This window comes from Palaemon carinicauda, chromosome 4 (assembly GCF_036898095.1).
Source record: "Palaemon carinicauda isolate YSFRI2023 chromosome 4, ASM3689809v2, whole genome shotgun sequence".
Lineage (NCBI taxonomy): Eukaryota > Metazoa > Arthropoda > Malacostraca > Decapoda > Palaemonidae > Palaemon > Palaemon carinicauda.
Window position 1 is genome coordinate 32,970,048 of NC_090728.1, and position 18,398 is coordinate 32,988,445.

Consider the following 18,398-nt stretch of genomic DNA (forward strand, 5'->3'; position numbering starts at 1 on the left):
AATCATTAGAGACCTTTCTTATACCAAAGAATCCATAAACATTAACCTAATTCCCACTGCAGAAAAAAAGATATGGTCCTGTACCACAAAACATAAAAAAGAAAAAAAAACTCACAAAGGCCCTTAACTAACACACCATGCCTGATGAGTAATTGTTTTCTGATGTGATATGCAATATAAAAAATGATAGCCCAGAATGTTTCTAATTCCTTTTTAAAAAGTTACTAAAAAAATAATGCATTTCCATTTCTTTTAATATGATTAAATTATCTTATCCATTTTAGTCAAGTAAGAAATACTCTACGACATGAATTTTTACTCCTTTCAGTATCAGTTTCGAATATTTCATGTCCAGTAATTTCACATAATTTTCTATTATTTCTATAACATCCCCTGGTGTTCGTATAGCTTCTTCTCCACAAGCTCATAGACTATTACGGGTAAAATTTTAGAAATTTTCCCATGTTATTCCCTTCAATTAGTGACACAAATATCTTGGAAAACCATTCTAGTTGAGATCATTCATAAAAAAAATAAAAAAACCACACAAAAAAGAATAAAAATGAAAATACAGTACTGTACTATCATTGAAAAAATTAAATTTGGAAATAATATGTATTACTCCTAACTATACAAACCTTGAGCTCTTTGAAATGGATATATATTTTGGCAAAAGCTGAAAGTGGCCAAGAATTTCTAGTGAGGTATAACCACCCAATGCTAGTTAGCATGACGGGTAGGCCGGCTACCCCACGCACGCGGGCGCGCGCGCACACACACACACACACACACACCAGTGGTACGACATCCCTTTTTATTGCAGGCAGGACCTGCCGGGGAATTAAGTGATAGCGGGACTGGTATGGAAAAAGCTTTCTACTGTATACTTAGTAAAATTATAAATTACTGTATTTCCATATTTGTCATTTGTTCCAACACCTAATACAAACCATTTTGCGCTTTACAGTGGCCACTCACCCTTTAGGTGGGTCTAAATCCCAACTAGCCGGCATTCTGACCTAGAGTGTGATTTTGTGCTTCGCACAAGCTGAATACACACACGCTGACACCTCGCTTATGTTCAAATGTATGCGAGAGCTAACGGCAATTGGTGTGACTGTGTGTGAACTAAGCATTGTGACTTGAACAGGTAAGGATAGTTGGAGTCCTACTCCATACTTAACTTAGACATTACCCGACTCCACCTAGCTGGAAGGATGGGGACATAACAAATATGTTACATATATCAGGCTACACAATGAAATATGGTACAACCTACAGAAAGAGGAAGTCAGCTTGCAGAGTTCCATGGGTGCTGCAACCCCAAAAGAAGGGAGAATGAAGGCCGAAGAGGCCAGTCACTTGAATAATGTTATTTTGATAATAAAATAAATTTTTGAATATACTTACACGGTGATTATATAGCTGCAACTCTGTTGCACGACAGACAACTCTACGGTAAAAACTCGCCAGCGATCGCTACACAGGTTGCGGGTGTGCCCAACAGCGCCATCTGTCGTCCAGATACCCAGTACTCAATGTAAACAAAGACTCAATTTTCTCCTCGTCCCACTGCGTCTCTATTGGGGAGGAAGGGAGGGTCCTTTAATTTATAATCACCGGGTAAGTATATTCAAAAATTTATTTTATTATCAAAATAACATTTTTCAATATTTAACTTAGCCGGTGATTATATAGCTGATTCACACCCAGGGGGTGGGTAGAGACCAGCAATATATGTTTACACTTTTATGAGCTAAGAGTTTTTATTTCATTTTAGAAGTTATCAAAATAACAAAAACAAAATAAATAGGTACCTGGTAAGGAAGTCGACTTGAACAATTACTCTGCCTTTTAAGTACGTCTTCCTTACGGAGCCTCGCGATCCTCTTAGGATGCTGATCGACCCCTAGGATCTGAAGTATCAAGGGTTGCAACCCATACAACAGGACCTCATCAAAACCCCTAATCTAGGCGCTCTCAAGAAATGACTTTGACCACCCGCCAAATCAACCAGGATGCGAAAGGCTTCTTAGCCTTCCGGGCAACCCAAAAAACAACAATAAAAACATTTCAAGAGAAAGATTAAAAGGGTATGGAATTAGGGAATTGTAGTGGTTGAGCCCTCACCCACTACTGCACTCACTGCTACGAATGGTCCCAGTGTGTAGCAGTTCTTGTAAAGAGACTGGACATCTTTCAAGTAAAACGACGCGAACACTGACTTGCTTCTCCAATAGGTTGCGTCCATTATACTTTGCAGATATATTTTGCTTAAAGGCCACGGAAGTTGTTACAGTTCTAACTTCGTGCGTCTTCACCTTAAGCAAAGTTCGGTCTTCCTCACTCAGATGTGAATGAGCTTCTCGTATTAACAATCTGATAAAGTCTGACCAACCATTCTTTGACAAAGGCAAGGATGGTTTCTTAACTGAACACCATAAAGCTTCAGATTGGCCTTGTAAAGGTTTAGTACGCTTTAAATAGAACTTAAGAGCTCTAACAGGGCATAAGACTCTTTCTAGTTCATTGCCTACGATCTCCGATAAGCTGGGGATATCGAAAGATTTAGGCCAAGGCCGAGAAGGCAGCTCATTTTTGGCTAGAAAACCAAGTTGTAGCGAACAAGTGGCTTTTTCTGACGAAAATCCTATGTTCTTGCTGAAGGCATGAATCTCACTGACTCTTTTAGCCGAGGCTAAGCATACCAGGAAAAGAGTCTTAAGAGTGAGATCTTTCAGGGAGGCTGATTGTAACGGCTCCAACCTGTCTGACATGAAGAATCTTAGTACCACGTCTAAATTCCATCCAGGGGTAGCCAAACGACACTCCTTGGTGGTCTCAAAAGACTTAAGGAGGTCTTGCAGATCTTTATGTTTGGAAAGATCTAAGCCTCTATGCCGGAAGACCGATGCCAACATGCTTCTGTAGCCCTTGATAGTGGAAGCTGAAAGGGATCGTCCTTTTCTCAGGTATGAGAAAAACAGCTATTTGAGCTACAGAGGTACTGGTCGAGGATACAGAAACTGATTTGCACCAGTCTCGGAAGACTTCCCACTTCGATTGGTAGACTCTAATGGAAGAAGCTCTCCTTGCTCTAGCAATCGCACTGGCTGCTTCCTTCGAAAAGCCTCTAGCTCTCGAGAGTCTTTCGATAGTCTGAAGGCAGTCAGACGAAGAGCGTGGAGGCTTTGGAGTACCTTCTTTACGTGTGGCTGACGTAGAAGGTCTACCCTTAGAGGAAGACTACTGGGAACGTCTACTAACCATCGAAGTATCTCGGTGAACCATTCTCTCGCGGGCCAGAGGGAAGCAACTAACGTCAACCTTGTCCCTTCGTGAGAGGCGAACTTCTGCAGTACCTTGTTGACAATCTTGAACGGTGGGAATGCGTAGAGATCCAGATGTGACCAATCTAGGAGGAAAGCATCTATATGTATTGCTGCTGGGTCCGGGACTGGAGAGCAATAGATTGGAAGCCTCTTGGTCAGCGAGGTTGCAAAGAGATCTATGGATGGTTTTACCCCAAGTGGCCCAAAGTCTCTTGCACACATCCTTGTGGAGGGTCCATTCGGTTGGAATTACTTGCCCTTTCCGACTGAGACAATCTGCTATGACGTTCAAGTCGCCTTGGATGAACCTCGTTACTAGGGAGATGTCTTGACCTTTTGACCAGATGAGCAGGTCCCTTGCGATCTCGTACAACGTCAGTGAGTGGGTACCTCCTTGTTTGGAGATGTACGCCAAGGCCGTGGTGATGTCCGAGTTAACTTCCACCACTTTGCCTCGAAGGAGAGACTTGAAGCTTTTCAAGGCCAGATGTACTGCCAACAGCTCCTTGCAGTTGATATGCATGCTCCTCTGACTCGAGTTCCACAGTCCTGAGCATTCCCGACCGTCTAGTGTCGCGCCCCAGCCCACGTCCGATGCGTCCGAGAAGAGAACGTGGTTGGGAGTCTGAACAGCCAGGGGAAGACCCTCTCTTAGGTTGATATTGTCCTTCCACCAAGTCAGACAAGACTTTATCTTTTCGGAAACCAGGATCGAGACCGCTTCTAGCGTCTTGTCCTTTTTCCAGTGAAAAGCTAGATGGTATTGAAGAGGACGGAGGTGTAGTCTTCCTAGTGACACAAATTGTTCCACGGATGACAGCGTCCCTACCAGACTCATCCACAGCCTGACTGAGCAGCGTTCCTTCTTCAGCATCTTCTGGATGGATAGCAGGGCTTGATCTATTCTGGGGGCTGATCGTCTTGTTGTTCAGCAACGTCCTCATCAGAGGGTTCCTCATCCGAAAACTGATGAGGAAACGGCAACGGAGTGGGCAACGTCTGGCTCGCTGAGTCCGGTCGCACTGGTGGATGCGTGACGGAGCCGGACGCAACATCATGGAACTGCTGCACAGTCTGTGAACTGTCAACAACCATGGGTGCGCGAGGAAGCATAGCGTCAACCCGAGACTGTCTAGACCGTCTGGGTTGTGCAGTCAACACCCTACCGGGTTGCTGAGGTTGACGCACTGCGTCAAAACAAGTCACCTCCGCTGGTTGTTGAACGTCCTGAACGTCAACAACCACCTCCGAGCGTCGCTTAACGTCAACGTGCGGCTGGCAACCCACACTGGGTCGCCTCGGTGGAGGAACCACCTCAACTGGCAGACGCGAGTAGGTTACCTCAGCGTCAACAGGGCGCACAACCGACCGGTTGGAAGGTTGTTGGCCAGAAGGTTCGGTAGCAACCTTCTCCGCATTAAAGTCCTCTATCAAGGACGCAAGCTTGGACTGCATGTCTTGCAGCAAAGCCCATTTAGGGTCTACGGGAGCAGGTGTGGCAACAGACGGGGTTAGCGACTGAGGCGGTACCGCTTACCATCCCTGAAAGCCTTGTTATGCATGACATAATTGTACAGCAAAACCTCAAAGGCTCGAAAACAGCTGTGAAGTTGACCTGTAAACAACTTGGAGCATCTCCTGGCCAGGCGCCAGGGAGAGTCTACGAGAATTGAGAAGTCTATCTGGGCAGAGGCATGAACTCCCAAGCCGAGAACTTCTCTCGTGTCATATCAGACTCTCGCTCTATAAACCAGTTTAAAAGAAGGGAAAGCAAAGGCTGTATCCCCCAAACTCCTCCTGGTGAAAAACCAGTCGCCTAGCCAACGTAAAGCTCTCTAGGAGAGCGAGAGAGCACTAGCTTAAAAACAACGGCTTCGAAGTAGCTAGGCCTAGTGTAAGCTCTGACGTTTAGGCGAACGAGGAGCAGCAGTTACAAAAAGATCCGGACAAAGATCCTTAAAAAAATCATCATGATTTAATTAAAGTCCATAGGAGGCTAAGCAGCTTTAGGCTCCTCTCCATCTGACAGAGTCCTCAAGGGAATATCAGTAGGAGGGGGAACAGCAACTTCCTCATCTACAGGAACCTTGTCCGATAAAAGCTGAGTCTCAAGCAAGGGAGAGACCTACCGTGGTGGCAATGCTTTACAAGCAGAGTCCACACTCACTGGTGCACTAGTAGCGGACCAGAACGCAACGTCATGTAACTGCTCGAGTCTGTGAACTGTCAACAACTGAACTGTCAACCACAACAGGTGCGTGAGGACGCACAGCGTCCACTCGAGACTGCTTTGACTGCCTAGACTGAGCAGTCAAAACAACTCTAGAATGCGGAGGTTGACGCACAGCGTCAAAACAAGTCAACTCCGATTGTTAGTGAACGTCTTGAACGTCAACAGGAGCATCAGCAAGTGGCCTAACGTCCAAATGCGGCTGAAAAACCACACGAGACCGCATCGAGTGTGGTTCTAAACAACCTGACTGTCGTGACTAAGCTACGCCAACGTCAACAGTAAGCACAAAGGAACGTTAGGTTGGCTGAAAGCCAGGATATCGATGAGATAAACGGCTAGACTCAACGGACTAATCGGCAGAATAGTCTTCCATAAGGGAGGCAAGCAGATACTGCATGTCTTGCCATACAACCCATTAAGGATCAACGGAAATGGTTGTGGTAAGAGACGAGGGTAACGTCTGTGACCGCAACACTTTGCCAACAAAAAAACTCTCGGAGTCTGTGTTACGCTTTTGTTAGGCGGCGAGCAGTTATCCGATGACTGCATAGGGTCAGAGCTGTCCTAATGGTTGTAACCAGGACGCTGGACCTGTCCTGAAAAGACTGACTTTCGCTTAAGGGCTTCGAAACCTTGTGACAGGTTTCTTATGCGAAAAGCCTTCGGATGACGAGGAGAAACAACGTCTCTCTCGTCTTATGGTAGGGGAGATCTTGGTAAGATACACCCGATACCATAGAGGGAAAACGTCTGTTCGTTGATCAAGGCCTCTCGAACCCATAAGTCGTTTGACATTACTTCTCCCCTGGGCTTGGGAGCATGCAAGAGGTCCCGGACTAGGTGAACGACAGGCACGAACAGACGAACCCTCGGACGCAACACTGTAACACTTTGCGCATATCACTTTATCACTTCGATTTTCTGTTTTGCACTTATTTCACTGAAATCGAAACTTTTACTGATTTCTACCTGAAACACGCAATTCTACCCTTCATTAAAAGGTAGTAATTGCGAAATCAGTCGTATAATGCAAGCTCATTAATACCAGCAAAAAACAGAAAACATATTTTAAGATAAAAAAATCAGTGGCTGGGAAAGAGACTAAACACTAGTTCATATAACTACGTTTTCAATCTCTCACCGCACATAGCCTGGGGACGAGAATAAAAAACTAAAAACGTTTTATCCTTCCTCCCCGTACAGCGACTAGGAACGAGAGTAACTCGAGAACAACGTTACCCGCTTGAACGGAACGTTTTCTCTCCTCTCTCTCCCTCCGTCTCTATCTCTCTCTCTCTTTCTCTCTTGATTTCGCACCTAAGAGAAGAGCCCAATTATATTTCGTCAAAAAAACATGTTATTTGACTAAAGGAAAAAACTGAAAGGTTTTTCAAATAAAAAGTTCCTTTAAAATAGAATTTAAAACATTTAAGTTAAGAAAGAATGAACAAAACGTCAGAATCGATTTACTCTTACTGCAAAGTGAAACCGTGATACACTCTCTCTCTATCGTAACGATAGAGCGCATGTTGAACGTCCTGAACGTCAACAACTGCGTAGCATAAAAAAACAAAACGTTAGTTCATCTTTGAAAACAGTACGAAGACTATCAAAGAAATTCTTTCATAAAATATTACATTTAAAAAGTTTTAAATCCTTTAAAATCTAATTACGATATAAAGGGCTCAACGTTGATTAACTTCGGTTTCCAAGTTAGGACCGCCTACTCTCAGGAAAGGTCTATATAAACAAAACATTAAAATTTATTTTTATATGTTTATAATAAATGGAAAGTTAATCGAAGAGGCCTAATAAAGGCGGAGAGATATAAAATATCTAGAGGAAAATCTATAACGTGATAAGATAATTACTAAAAGCCTAAACACACTTCCGTCTAAGGGAAGGGTCGGCCATTTAAAAGTGAAAGAAAGTCCATACTCTCTTTGTCACCATAATTAAATCTATCCAAAACGAGTTCAAGATTTAAGATGAAGATAAAACACCTGCATAGCGAAAGCTCAAAACTAGAATAAAGTACTTCACCAATTAGTTGTGAAAAAACTCCAGTTTAGCAACAGCGAGTAAGTACGTCTTGTCGATAGCTCGACAGAGAGAAAATTGAGTCTTTGTTTACATTGAGTACTGGGTATCTGGACGACAGATGGTGCTGTTGGGCACACCTGCAACCTGTGTAGCGATCGCTGGCGAGTTTTTACCGTAGAGTTGTCTGTCGGGCAACAGAGTTGCAGCTATATAATCACCGGCTAAGTTAAATATTGAAAATCAACTTTACACTTAATCCCGGGTAACGTCTGCCCTCGACTGACTGCTACTTGTCATACAAGGGAGATGAGGTGTTTAGACCAGGCCACCACACAACTCAAGGAGAAAGTGCCCAGCTTCCTGTGGGTTACGTCTTGCAGGTTGTGAAGGTAGTTTGATGGTTCCAAACACCCGACTAATACCTACGCCACAGATTAGTTCTTCTTGACTGCTAAGGACGTACTAATACCCTCAACATCATGAACTTTGGGTCTACGACATTGTGGAGAGTCAGGATTCAATGCACGATCAATAACTTGTTGAATCAAGGAAGAGATAGTGTTCCTGGTAACTCTCCTCTTCACCCTGCCTGTACTGACAGTCTGTTGACATGTAGGTGAGCTCCTGTGGTTTGTTTAAGGTTACTCCTCAGTGTCCTCACAGGCCCTTGTAACAGTTAATCTGGATCATCCATTACAGAACGGAATCTTTCAATCCAGAAAGGTCCAAATCTAGGCTCCGCCATAGCTGGATTTTGAGTATTAGCAACAAAATCAGGAACAAAGTTGTGTTACCTGTCTCCATCCCCTTGAATTGGCAATGATAAAGGACACACCATGCAGCTCACTGACTCTCTTTACAGATACCCGAGCAACAAAGAAGACAATCTTAAGCAACAAGTCACGGTCTGATGACTGACGAAATGGGTCGTAAGGTGCTCCTATCAGGGTCTGCAGTACCCGTACTATGTTCCAAAGAAGTGGTTTGACTTCCGGCTGAGGGCAGGTACACTCAAAACTCCATATGAGAGACAATTCCGTCAAAGAGGAAGTGTTAACTCTGCTCAATCTAAAGGTGAGGCTCGAGCTGAGCGGTAACCTTTCACCGCTCAGACCAAGCAGTTTTTCCTCCCTGAGGTATATCACGAACTCCCCTATCATTGGGATTGTGGCGTCGAGGGGAGCGATACTCCTTCTACAACACCAACCACAAATGAGTGCCCACTTCACCTGATAGACTGCCTTTGAAAAGCTTCTCACAGAGAGCAGATGGTGGATAACCTCCAGGCATGAAGACGTAGCAAAGCTACCGCCTTGTAGAAAATCTAAGTAACGAAGCTACCGCCTTGTGGAAAATCTTTGTGTGTGGTTGTCTGAGTAGATAGGGAAGTGGAGAGAGCTCCCTCGCCATATATGTGACCAGAGGTAGAAGATACATAAACCTTCTGCATGTTGCCACATTAGAGCTATGAGGGTCATCGATAGATCTTGAAATGCCCATATTTTGTTCAGAAGTCTCCTTACTAGGCAAAAGGAGGGGAACGTATAAACGTCCAGATTGTCCCACTAATGTTGAAAGGCATCTTGCCAGATTGCCTGGGGATCTGGTACTGGCAAGCAGTACACAAAGTTTCCGGTTGAGGGACATCACGAACAGGTCTATCATCACTGAACCCCATAAAGTAAAAACTTTGTTTACTATCTGATGTTTCAAAGACCACTCAGAGACAACTATCCGAGTCTTCCTGCTCTGATTATCCCCCAGTGCATTTTTCTTGCCTGGAATGAAAAGGGCTGATAGCGCTACCGAGTTGTCTTCCGTCCCTCTTATCTCTAAAGCTAGATGGCACAAGGAACTTTGAAAAGGTACCTCCTTGTTTGTTTATGTATGCCACTACCGTGGTGTTGTCACTCATCAGAACCACTTAGTGTCATGAAAGGAGGTGTTGGAATTGCTTGAGGCCCCGAAAGGCTACCATTATTTCTAGGAGGTTTACGTGGCACTGTCATTTGGACTTGGACCAAAGTCCGAAGGCCATATGGTGCAACAGGTGAGCACCCGACTCTTCTTTTCCCCATCTGTGAAGAGCATCAATTCTGCAGGTGAGAGTAGATCTACTCCTATGAGTAGGTTGGTGTCTGACACCCACCAACTCAGGTCTCTCTTTTGCTTGGGCCCCACAGGAACACGAAAATTCAGAGGGTCTTTGTTCTGAGACCAGAAGGCCTTGGCTGCCACTGGAGAGATCGGATGCAAAGACGGTCACTGGGCACCAGACGCTCCAGGGAGGACAGGTGACCCAACAGCTGCATCCACCGATGTGCTGGTAGTGAGTTTTGCTACAGAATGGGGCAAGCTGCCTGCTTTAATCTCTCTATTCTGCCTTTGAACAGGATGACTTTGCCGGGTTGCGTGTCATTTGCATCCTAAAATATATCAGATCTCATGATTTACTACAATTCCCAAGATTGCAGCAAAACTTAAGAAGCTTGTCTCAATGAAGGAGAAGGGTCTCCATCGAGTCTGCTAGAATCAAACCATCAGCTAGGTAACGCAGTAGATGAATGCCATTCTTGTGCGCCAAGGTTGACACTATGAGTAAGACCCTTATGAATACCTGAGGAGCTTTTCTCGTGAATACCTGATAAGCTGTGAACAGGCCAAAGAACAGCACCTTGAATTGGTATATCTTCTTGTTCAGGATGAATCTTAAGTAATTTCTTGACAACAGATGGATAGGGATCTGGAAGCATGCGTCTTCCAAATCTAGGTTAATCATGAAGTCTTTTGGTCTGACAGCCTGTCTGACCATTTCTGCCATCACCATTTTTAAGTTTGTTGGACAAACTCGTTCAAGGCTGAGATATATCTCTGAAATATCTTTTTTTCTTTAATACTGTACTGGACACAAAAAAATTACTATCATACAATATAGAACAATGTAAATAATAAAAAGTACAAAAAATACAGTAATATTACATGAAAGGAGAAGAGGTCTATGAAACTTTGAAGATTCCGTAGAAAGGGGAAGCGACAGTAAACAGCCTCTGTACCCCCTTTGGCGTCTTGTTCTGAAAACCAATGCTCCGAAGAGCTAGAACGAGGCATGGATGAACCCAGCACTTGTTTCCTGAAACCCCAAGGGGCAACCACTCAGGCGAGGAAAGCCTCGCTCGCGAATGAAATAGCCACTCACCACCAAGCGGTAAAGCTTGGTGCTTAATACTTTGCAAGCCCTCAGTGCACTAAGCAAAGCTCAATCTGGAGGCGCACATCATAATCTGCGAGCTGAGAAACATGATCAATGTCAGTTAGTAGGGTCTCCTCATGAGGATCACCCTACTGGTAACCACAAGGGTTACTAGTATGCAACTGCTCTCGTTCGTCTGGTGAAGCAGGGCAAACGAACGGAGTAAGAGCAGAATGAAGGTTATTACAGCCAAGGGGTCGAAAAGCTCTTTCGGTGCATTACCTCTGGGGTCTCAAGGGAGAAGACCATAGTCAATCCCTACCCCCAAGGAAGGCCAAATGTAACCCACAGCGTCACCGGAGGAAGACTCCTACAGGCAAGGGAGGCGCTGCTTCGCTAGGGGAAGCGGCGGTGTCCTCAGAACCTAAAGGTTGTTCAGGAGTCAAACGGCCATCACTCTTTTTCAACCATTCCCCAGAAGAGACCAATCAACCAGAGCCAACGAGGAGAGAATGAGGAGTCGGAGAATGACATCAGGACTTCTTTACCTTTGAGGAAGACCACGAAAGAGAAGTCTCTATTGAACGTGGAGTCTTCTTCTGACACCTACCAAACCACACTCACTGGGAGGATGGCCATTCCCGACATACACCACAGGGAGATTCTTGCTAGTAAGAGTGACCTCTACACCCATGACAAAGGGCGTGAGAATCAGACACCAGGGCTAACAGGAAGGTGTCACAAGGGCGACCTTCCACACCAGGACAAACCCCCATCGTGAGGCCTCATGATACACACACTCCTGAAAAAAAATTAAATAAAGGTTTTGGGTCAGTTTTATTTTTATAAATAAAGGCTAACCGGAGAGAAAGACAGTCTTCTTTATCGAGCCAAAATAAAAATTGACGTCATACCACTGGTGTGTGTATGAATGGGGTTGCCAGTCGACCCCACACTAGCCCTCCTACTAACTAGCGGTGGGTGGTTATACCTCGGTAATAAGTCATTTAGCTAGTTTCAGCTTTTGCCAAACTATATATCCACTATAAAGAGCGAAAGGGTTTGTACTAGGTGTTGGAACAAAGAAGCATCTTATTAAAAACCCTTGAATTTGTATGGGAAATATAGTATTTCCCGTGTTATAAGACGCAGTTTTTTTTTACTGAAAATTACCCCAAAAGTCACCCTGCATTTTAACACTAGGATAAAGTTGTATAGGGGAATTCGATATCCCTCAAACACCCGAGTAACAACATACAAATACTCACACTCACCAAACATAACATATAAGCTGACAATAATCATTAATATTTAATGAATGAATTTATTTTGAATGAACTTTCTTTAATAAATAAAGGTAATAAGATATATTTTTTGTTTTGGTGGTCAGCAGATGAACTCGCCAAAACCATATACATACAAACATGCCAACTAATGGTATCCAAGCTGTTGTTTATGCAGCATTTACCCATTTTCTCATATTTTGTTAATATTTTGTAATAAAGCAATAATTTGATAATGACTTGGTTGCATGGATTCCAAAATAATACAGATAGTTGTTATTGAACAGAAACTTGAACAAAGATCTCTCTGCAACTTGAGTGCAGTGTTACCAATTTAGCTGTAAACTAACTAGACCTAGAGTCACACAAACATCAGAGAAAAAATATTCCACCATATGAAGATTCTAGAGAATTCTGTATTTAATCAATAATTAATTTCGTAAGAAAACTTATACATGAGGAATTTGGGAAATATTACTTGAATTTTACTTCTCTACCAAAATTTCATCAAGAATAATTGGCAATACTGCTTTCATGTCAACAAACACTTGAAGACATAGGTACAATGGTGGTAGTAACTACAACTGGTTTTGTAGTTTTTCAAATGAATATGTAATAAGAGCTAATTAATACTTACCTATCACATTTCATAATGCACCCAAAATATGAAAATTTACTGTGACACGAAAAATCACACAACAATCACAGACTAGGAATTGCTGCTATGATAGGTTGAAAAATTCTCAATTTCATTTTTTCACAAATTGGTTTGCTATATAGCCTAAGGGGTTGCATCTTACCACTTGTAGCATCTTATGATACGGGAAATAAAGTACATAATGAGCCAATTACTTCATAAAAAGACTCTAACCTAAGTGCATTAGGTTCAATAAATGACACACTTACCTAATATGTAAATAAATGATGCACTTACCTAATATATTAATGTTATACCACAGAACTCATTATTACTTATTTTTGCATAATTTAAAATACCTTTTATAAAAGATTTAACTGAGGTTGCAATCTAGTAACTCTAAGTAGCGAGATGCAATATTTCAAACTTACCCTACAGTCAGGGGATTCATCATGTAACAACAACTAGCATAATAGGTTGATGGTTTCACTTTTATAAAAAACATCTTTATACATATATGCAGGTTCAAACAAAATGTTAAAAGTGGGAACAAAATCCTTACCGGTTCAGGTAATATGTCTTTTCTACGCTTCTTGTAAGGAAGAAAATCGGCAACCTGTAAGAAATTTCTTACAGGCTTCTTGACAACAGGTGGTGACACCTCTGCTCCTTTAGGAGTAGAGTCATCCCTTGAAGTTGATGGTTGGGACATTACACTAGAAACTTGTGGAACTGGAGTTATGGAACTTGTGTGAACGGCCATGGTAGAAAGTGTATGTGATGGGGCTGGAGCAACAACAAGGTGTTTTCCTGGAGTGGGAGGAACAGACACCATGGATGTCATACTATTACTTGTAGTTTCTTCATTTAAAAGACCAGTGCTACGTACAATCTGAAAATAAGTTTAAAATAAGAAATGCATTGCAGCTTCATAATATCTTTTTTCTCTAATACTGTACTAGACACAATAAAACTATCATACAAAATGGAACAATGCAAATAATAAAAAGAACAAACAATACAGTACACTTACATGAGAGAAGATGTCTATAAAAATTCTAATATTTTCAATAAAAGAAAATCATGAAATATTCAAATATGACAAATTGGGGGATAATTTGTATTTTATCCTAATATAAACCTGTAGTTTTCTATGTGGATTATCTTTCGGCAAAGCTGGAAGGTAACCATTAGACTAAAAGTGCGAGGTGGCAATCCTGCCTAACTTTTTTATTGCAGGCAGGACTTCAGGGGGACAGGTGATGGCGGGCCAATTTATATAAACAACTATAGGTTTGTATTAGCAAGGGAAAAATGCAATTTATCTCTGAATTTGTTATTTATTCCCATACTAACAAACCCTACGTTATTCATACGGATGACTCACTCTTATGAGGGTGGAAGTCCTAATTCTGGTATGGACACTGACCTGGGTTTATCTAGTACAGTATATGACTGTGATCTAGGGAAAACCTTGACACCTAACTAAACATACAAATTGTGAATGATAGCAGCCTGAGCAATTCATTTGTCATGAGGGGTATGCACGTCTTGTATGAACACGTTCCGAGTTATATGTAGGAAGTAGACAAAGACGCTTCCCAATGCTTACCACGCGGGAAGCGACGGGGACAGTGACAGTATATTAATCTATGACTATACCAGGCTACACAAGGGAAATGATAATTACCTGCAGAGGTTGAAGCCAGCTTGCAGAGGGACCCATGGCACTGTAATCCAAGGGAGGGGAAGATGAAGAAAGGAAAATGCAAGACATACTCTCATTTATCCCAGTTTTAACCCAGGTAACCAATGCCCTCAACCATCTGCTACTTGTCCAACAAGGAGCTCGAGGTGTTCTTAAACCCCTTGTTGAGCAGCCACCGCAGGACCGATAGTGAATGTATCGAGTCTCCTTTGGGTCACGTCTTTTGAATAGTGGAATGTAAATGTATTCTGACGTTTCCACGCGCCCGCCTGTAATACCTGCAACATGGAAAAGTTGCGTTTGAATGCAAAGGATGTATTGATGCCCCTGACATTATAGGCTCTAGGTTGTCGAGCCGTAAGAGGATCAGGGACTATAGCTCTTTCAATCACTTGGCATATCCAGGATAAAAATAGTGTTCTTAGTGATGATCCTCTTAACCCTACACGAGCTAACGAATATTGATGTTAGCTGGGGCCGTGTTGCTGCAGTATATTTAAGATAATATCTCAACCTCCTCACTGGGCACAGTAACAATTGATTTGTGTCATTCAGAATGTAGACTCATAATCTGAAAGGGCCCAAATTTAGGGTCCAGTACCTGGGGTTTTTGAGTCTTTGCAATGAACTTGGGGGACGAAGCCGTGTCACTTCTCCTCATCCCCTTGAACGAGTGATGTCATATGAGAAGCCATGTAGTTCACCGACTCTCTTTGCCAAGGCTAAAGTGAGCAGGAGCGCAATCTTTAAACTGAGGTTTCGGTCAGTTGCATGGCATAACAGTTCGTAGAGGGGACTTTTTAGGACCTCAAACGCAAACCATGTTCCAGGGAGGAGGCTGATCTCTGACCGAGGGCAAGTGATCTAATAACTCTGGATGAATAAAGAAAGCTCCAACGAAGTGGAAATATCTACTCCCTTCAGCTTAAAGGTGAGGCTCAAGGCTGAGCGATAGCCTTCCACCGCCACGACTGAAAAGAGCTTTTCCTCCTGAAGGTATACAAGGAACTCCGCTATAACGGGAATAGAGGCATCAAAAAGAGAGATATTCCTTCCATGACATCAAACACAAAAGATTGTCCATTTTGCCTGTTACACTGAGGCTGAGGACACACAAGTATCTGGAAATTCTCTCAGCGACTTGCGAAAAGCCCTTCCAAGAGAGCCGACGCTGGATAGTCTTGAGTCTCCAGGCGTGAAGTCGAAGTGACAGCACGGTTTTGTGGAAGATGTTTGCCTGTGGTTGTTTGAGTAGATCTGGTCAAGGGGGGAGTTCTCTCGGTAGATCTATTAGTAGTTGCAGGAGCTCTGGGAACCACTCTGCGTGATACTAGCTCACAAAGGATGGTGAGGCTGCCCACATTACTAGAAACTATCAAGCTTCAGTGGATTAGAACTCTCATCCAATAGATTGTCATAGAAATAAGCGCTAAATCATATAATGAAACGCATTTTAAAATTTTCTATACAATGAAACCAAAATGACATATTCGTAGATAATTTGTATTTTTCCTAACTATACAAACCTTAGCTATTTAATAGGGGTATTACTTTCTGCGTAGCTGAAATGATGAGCCATTAAAATTTAACAAGGGTTTACTACCCACACCGATAGTTAGCGGGGGTAGGGGAGGGTAGCTTGCTACCTCACTTTGCTTGGAGGTAGGACTTCAAGGGGGATAGGACTGGCAGGCAAGTTTGGTTAAATAGCTAAGGTTTGTATAGTTAGGAAAAATACAAATTATCGACGAATTTGCCATTTGTTCCGTAACTGGAATACAAACCACGCTATTTAATAGGGGTGACTCACGCATTAGGAAGGGTGGACGTCCCAGACAGTACTGGCTTTTGGCTTTACCCGGGGGCTCGTTATTTGAGTGTGTAAGCACCCAAGAAATAAGGAGTCCCTGCACCTCGCTAGAACCTTGCTACGCAAGGACTGCGGCCTACGCAAGCTGTGTGTGAAGGTATGAAGAAGTGTGACTCGTCCTAGGAAGTTGTTCTGAAGTTCTTTAGATGGAAACTTGTAGACTAGGACTTTCCCAATACCACCTCGTCAGGGTATGGGGATGTAACAGTATTAACTTAATACTAGGAACACAAGGGAGCATGGTTTACCTGCAGTGGTTTGAGGTCAGCTATGCAGAGAACCCAGGATGCTGCTTTCCCCAAGAGAGGGGATGATGAAGAAAAGAATAAGGGCCAGTCAAACCTTTTCATTCATAGAGACTAAAACCGGGTAACAATGTCCTCAACCTTCTGCTACTTGTCCAATAAGGAGCTTGAGGTTTTAAACCAGCTGTTGTGCAGCCACCACAGGGCCGATAGAGAATGTATCGAGCCTCCTGTGGGTCACGTCTTGCAGGTAGTGGGCTGTGAATGTTGTTTGACGCTTCCACACCCCCGCTTGAAGAACCTGCTTCAGAGAGAAATTTCTTTTGAAGGCCAGGGACGTAGCCATGCCCCTGACATCATGTGCTCTAGGGCGACGTGACGGAGGAGGGTCTGGATTCAAGGCCAGATCAATGACCCTACGAATCCATGCCAAGATGATGTTATTGGTGACCCTCCTCTTAGTCCTCCCTGTGCTGACGAATAATGCTGGCACATGAGGACGAACTGCAGCTGTTCTTTTGACATATAGCCTCAAACTCCTTACTGGGCATAGTAAGAGAGCAGAAACTAGAAATCCGGAAGGAGTCAAATCGAGGATCCTCTACTCCAGGATTCTGAGTCTTAGCAATAAACTCAGGGACGAAGCTGAATGTTACCTCCCCCCATCCCCTTGAATGGGCGATGTCATACCAGAGACCATGAAGTTCGCTAACACGCTTGGCCGAAGCCAAAGCTAGCAAGAACACCGTCTTCCAGGTTAGGTGGAGATCTGATGCCTGGCGTAATGGTTCATAGGGAGGTCTCTTAAGAGACCTGAGAACTCGAACCACGTTCCATGGAGGAGGTCTCACTTCCGACTGAGGGCAGGTAAGTTCATAACAACACATGATTAGAGAAAGTTCTAGCGATGAAGATATGTCCATTCCTTTCAGCCTGAAAGCTAGACTTAAGGCTGAGCGATGGCCTTTCACTGCCGAGACTGAAAGACGCATTTCTTCCCGCAAATACACGAGGAACTCCGCTGTCGTTGGAATAGTGGCATCGAGTGGAGAGATACCCCTTCCACGACACCAACCACAGAAGACTCCACTTTTCCTGGTAGACTGCTGCGGATGATTTTCGCAGATGTCCAGACATCCCGACAGCAACTTGCTATGAAAATCCTCTCTCAGAGAGGAGATGCTGGATAGTCTCAAGGCGTGAAGTCGTAGCGAAGCTACGGCTTTGTGGAAGATGTTGGCATGAGGTTGCTTGAGTAGATTGTGCCGTCGAGGGAGTTCTCTTAGTAGCTCCGTTAGGAGTTGCAGAAGGTCCGGGAACCTTTCTGTGTGATGCCATAGCGGAGCTATGAGGGTCATTGAAAGATTGACCAATGTTCTGGTCTTGTTGAGTACCCTCCTCATCAGACAGAACGGGGGAAAGGCGTAAACGTCGATGTTGTCCCACCGATGTTGGAAAGCATCTTGCCAGAGAGCCTTGGGGTCTGGGACTAGGGAGCAGTACAGCGGGAGCCTGAAGTTCAGGGCTGTTGCGAACAGATACCGAGTCGAAGAACCCCACAAAGTCAGGACTTTGTTGGCTACTAGATGATCCAAAGACCACTCGGTACTCACTATCTGAGACGCTCTGCTCAGATTGTCGGCGAGCACATTCCTTTTGCCTGGAATGAAGCGTGTCGATAGCGGTATCGAGTGGTTTTCGGCCCAGTCTTTGAGTGGGAAGCAGTGAGGACTTCTCGAGATTTACCAGGATCCCCAGATCCTGGCAAAGTCTCAGAAGTTTGTCCCAGTGTTGAAGAAGGGATGACACCGAGTCTGCTAGGATTAACCAGTCGTCCAGATAACGAAGGAGACGGAT

The 18,398-nt window shown here is 43.7% G+C and overlaps 1 protein-coding gene across 1 annotated transcript in view; it reads right to left on the reverse strand.

The window, feature by feature from the left end:
* The window catches only part of LOC137639361 (fap1 adhesin-like), a 52,086-nt gene that overhangs the window by 3,722 nt on the left and 29,966 nt on the right, over positions 1-18,398 (reverse strand). The window contains exon 5 of the mRNA XM_068371636.1: positions 13,281-13,610. Within this exon, the coding sequence (XP_068227737.1) occupies positions 13,281-13,610 (330 nt within the window). The remainder of the gene's footprint in view (positions 1-13,280; positions 13,611-18,398) is intronic.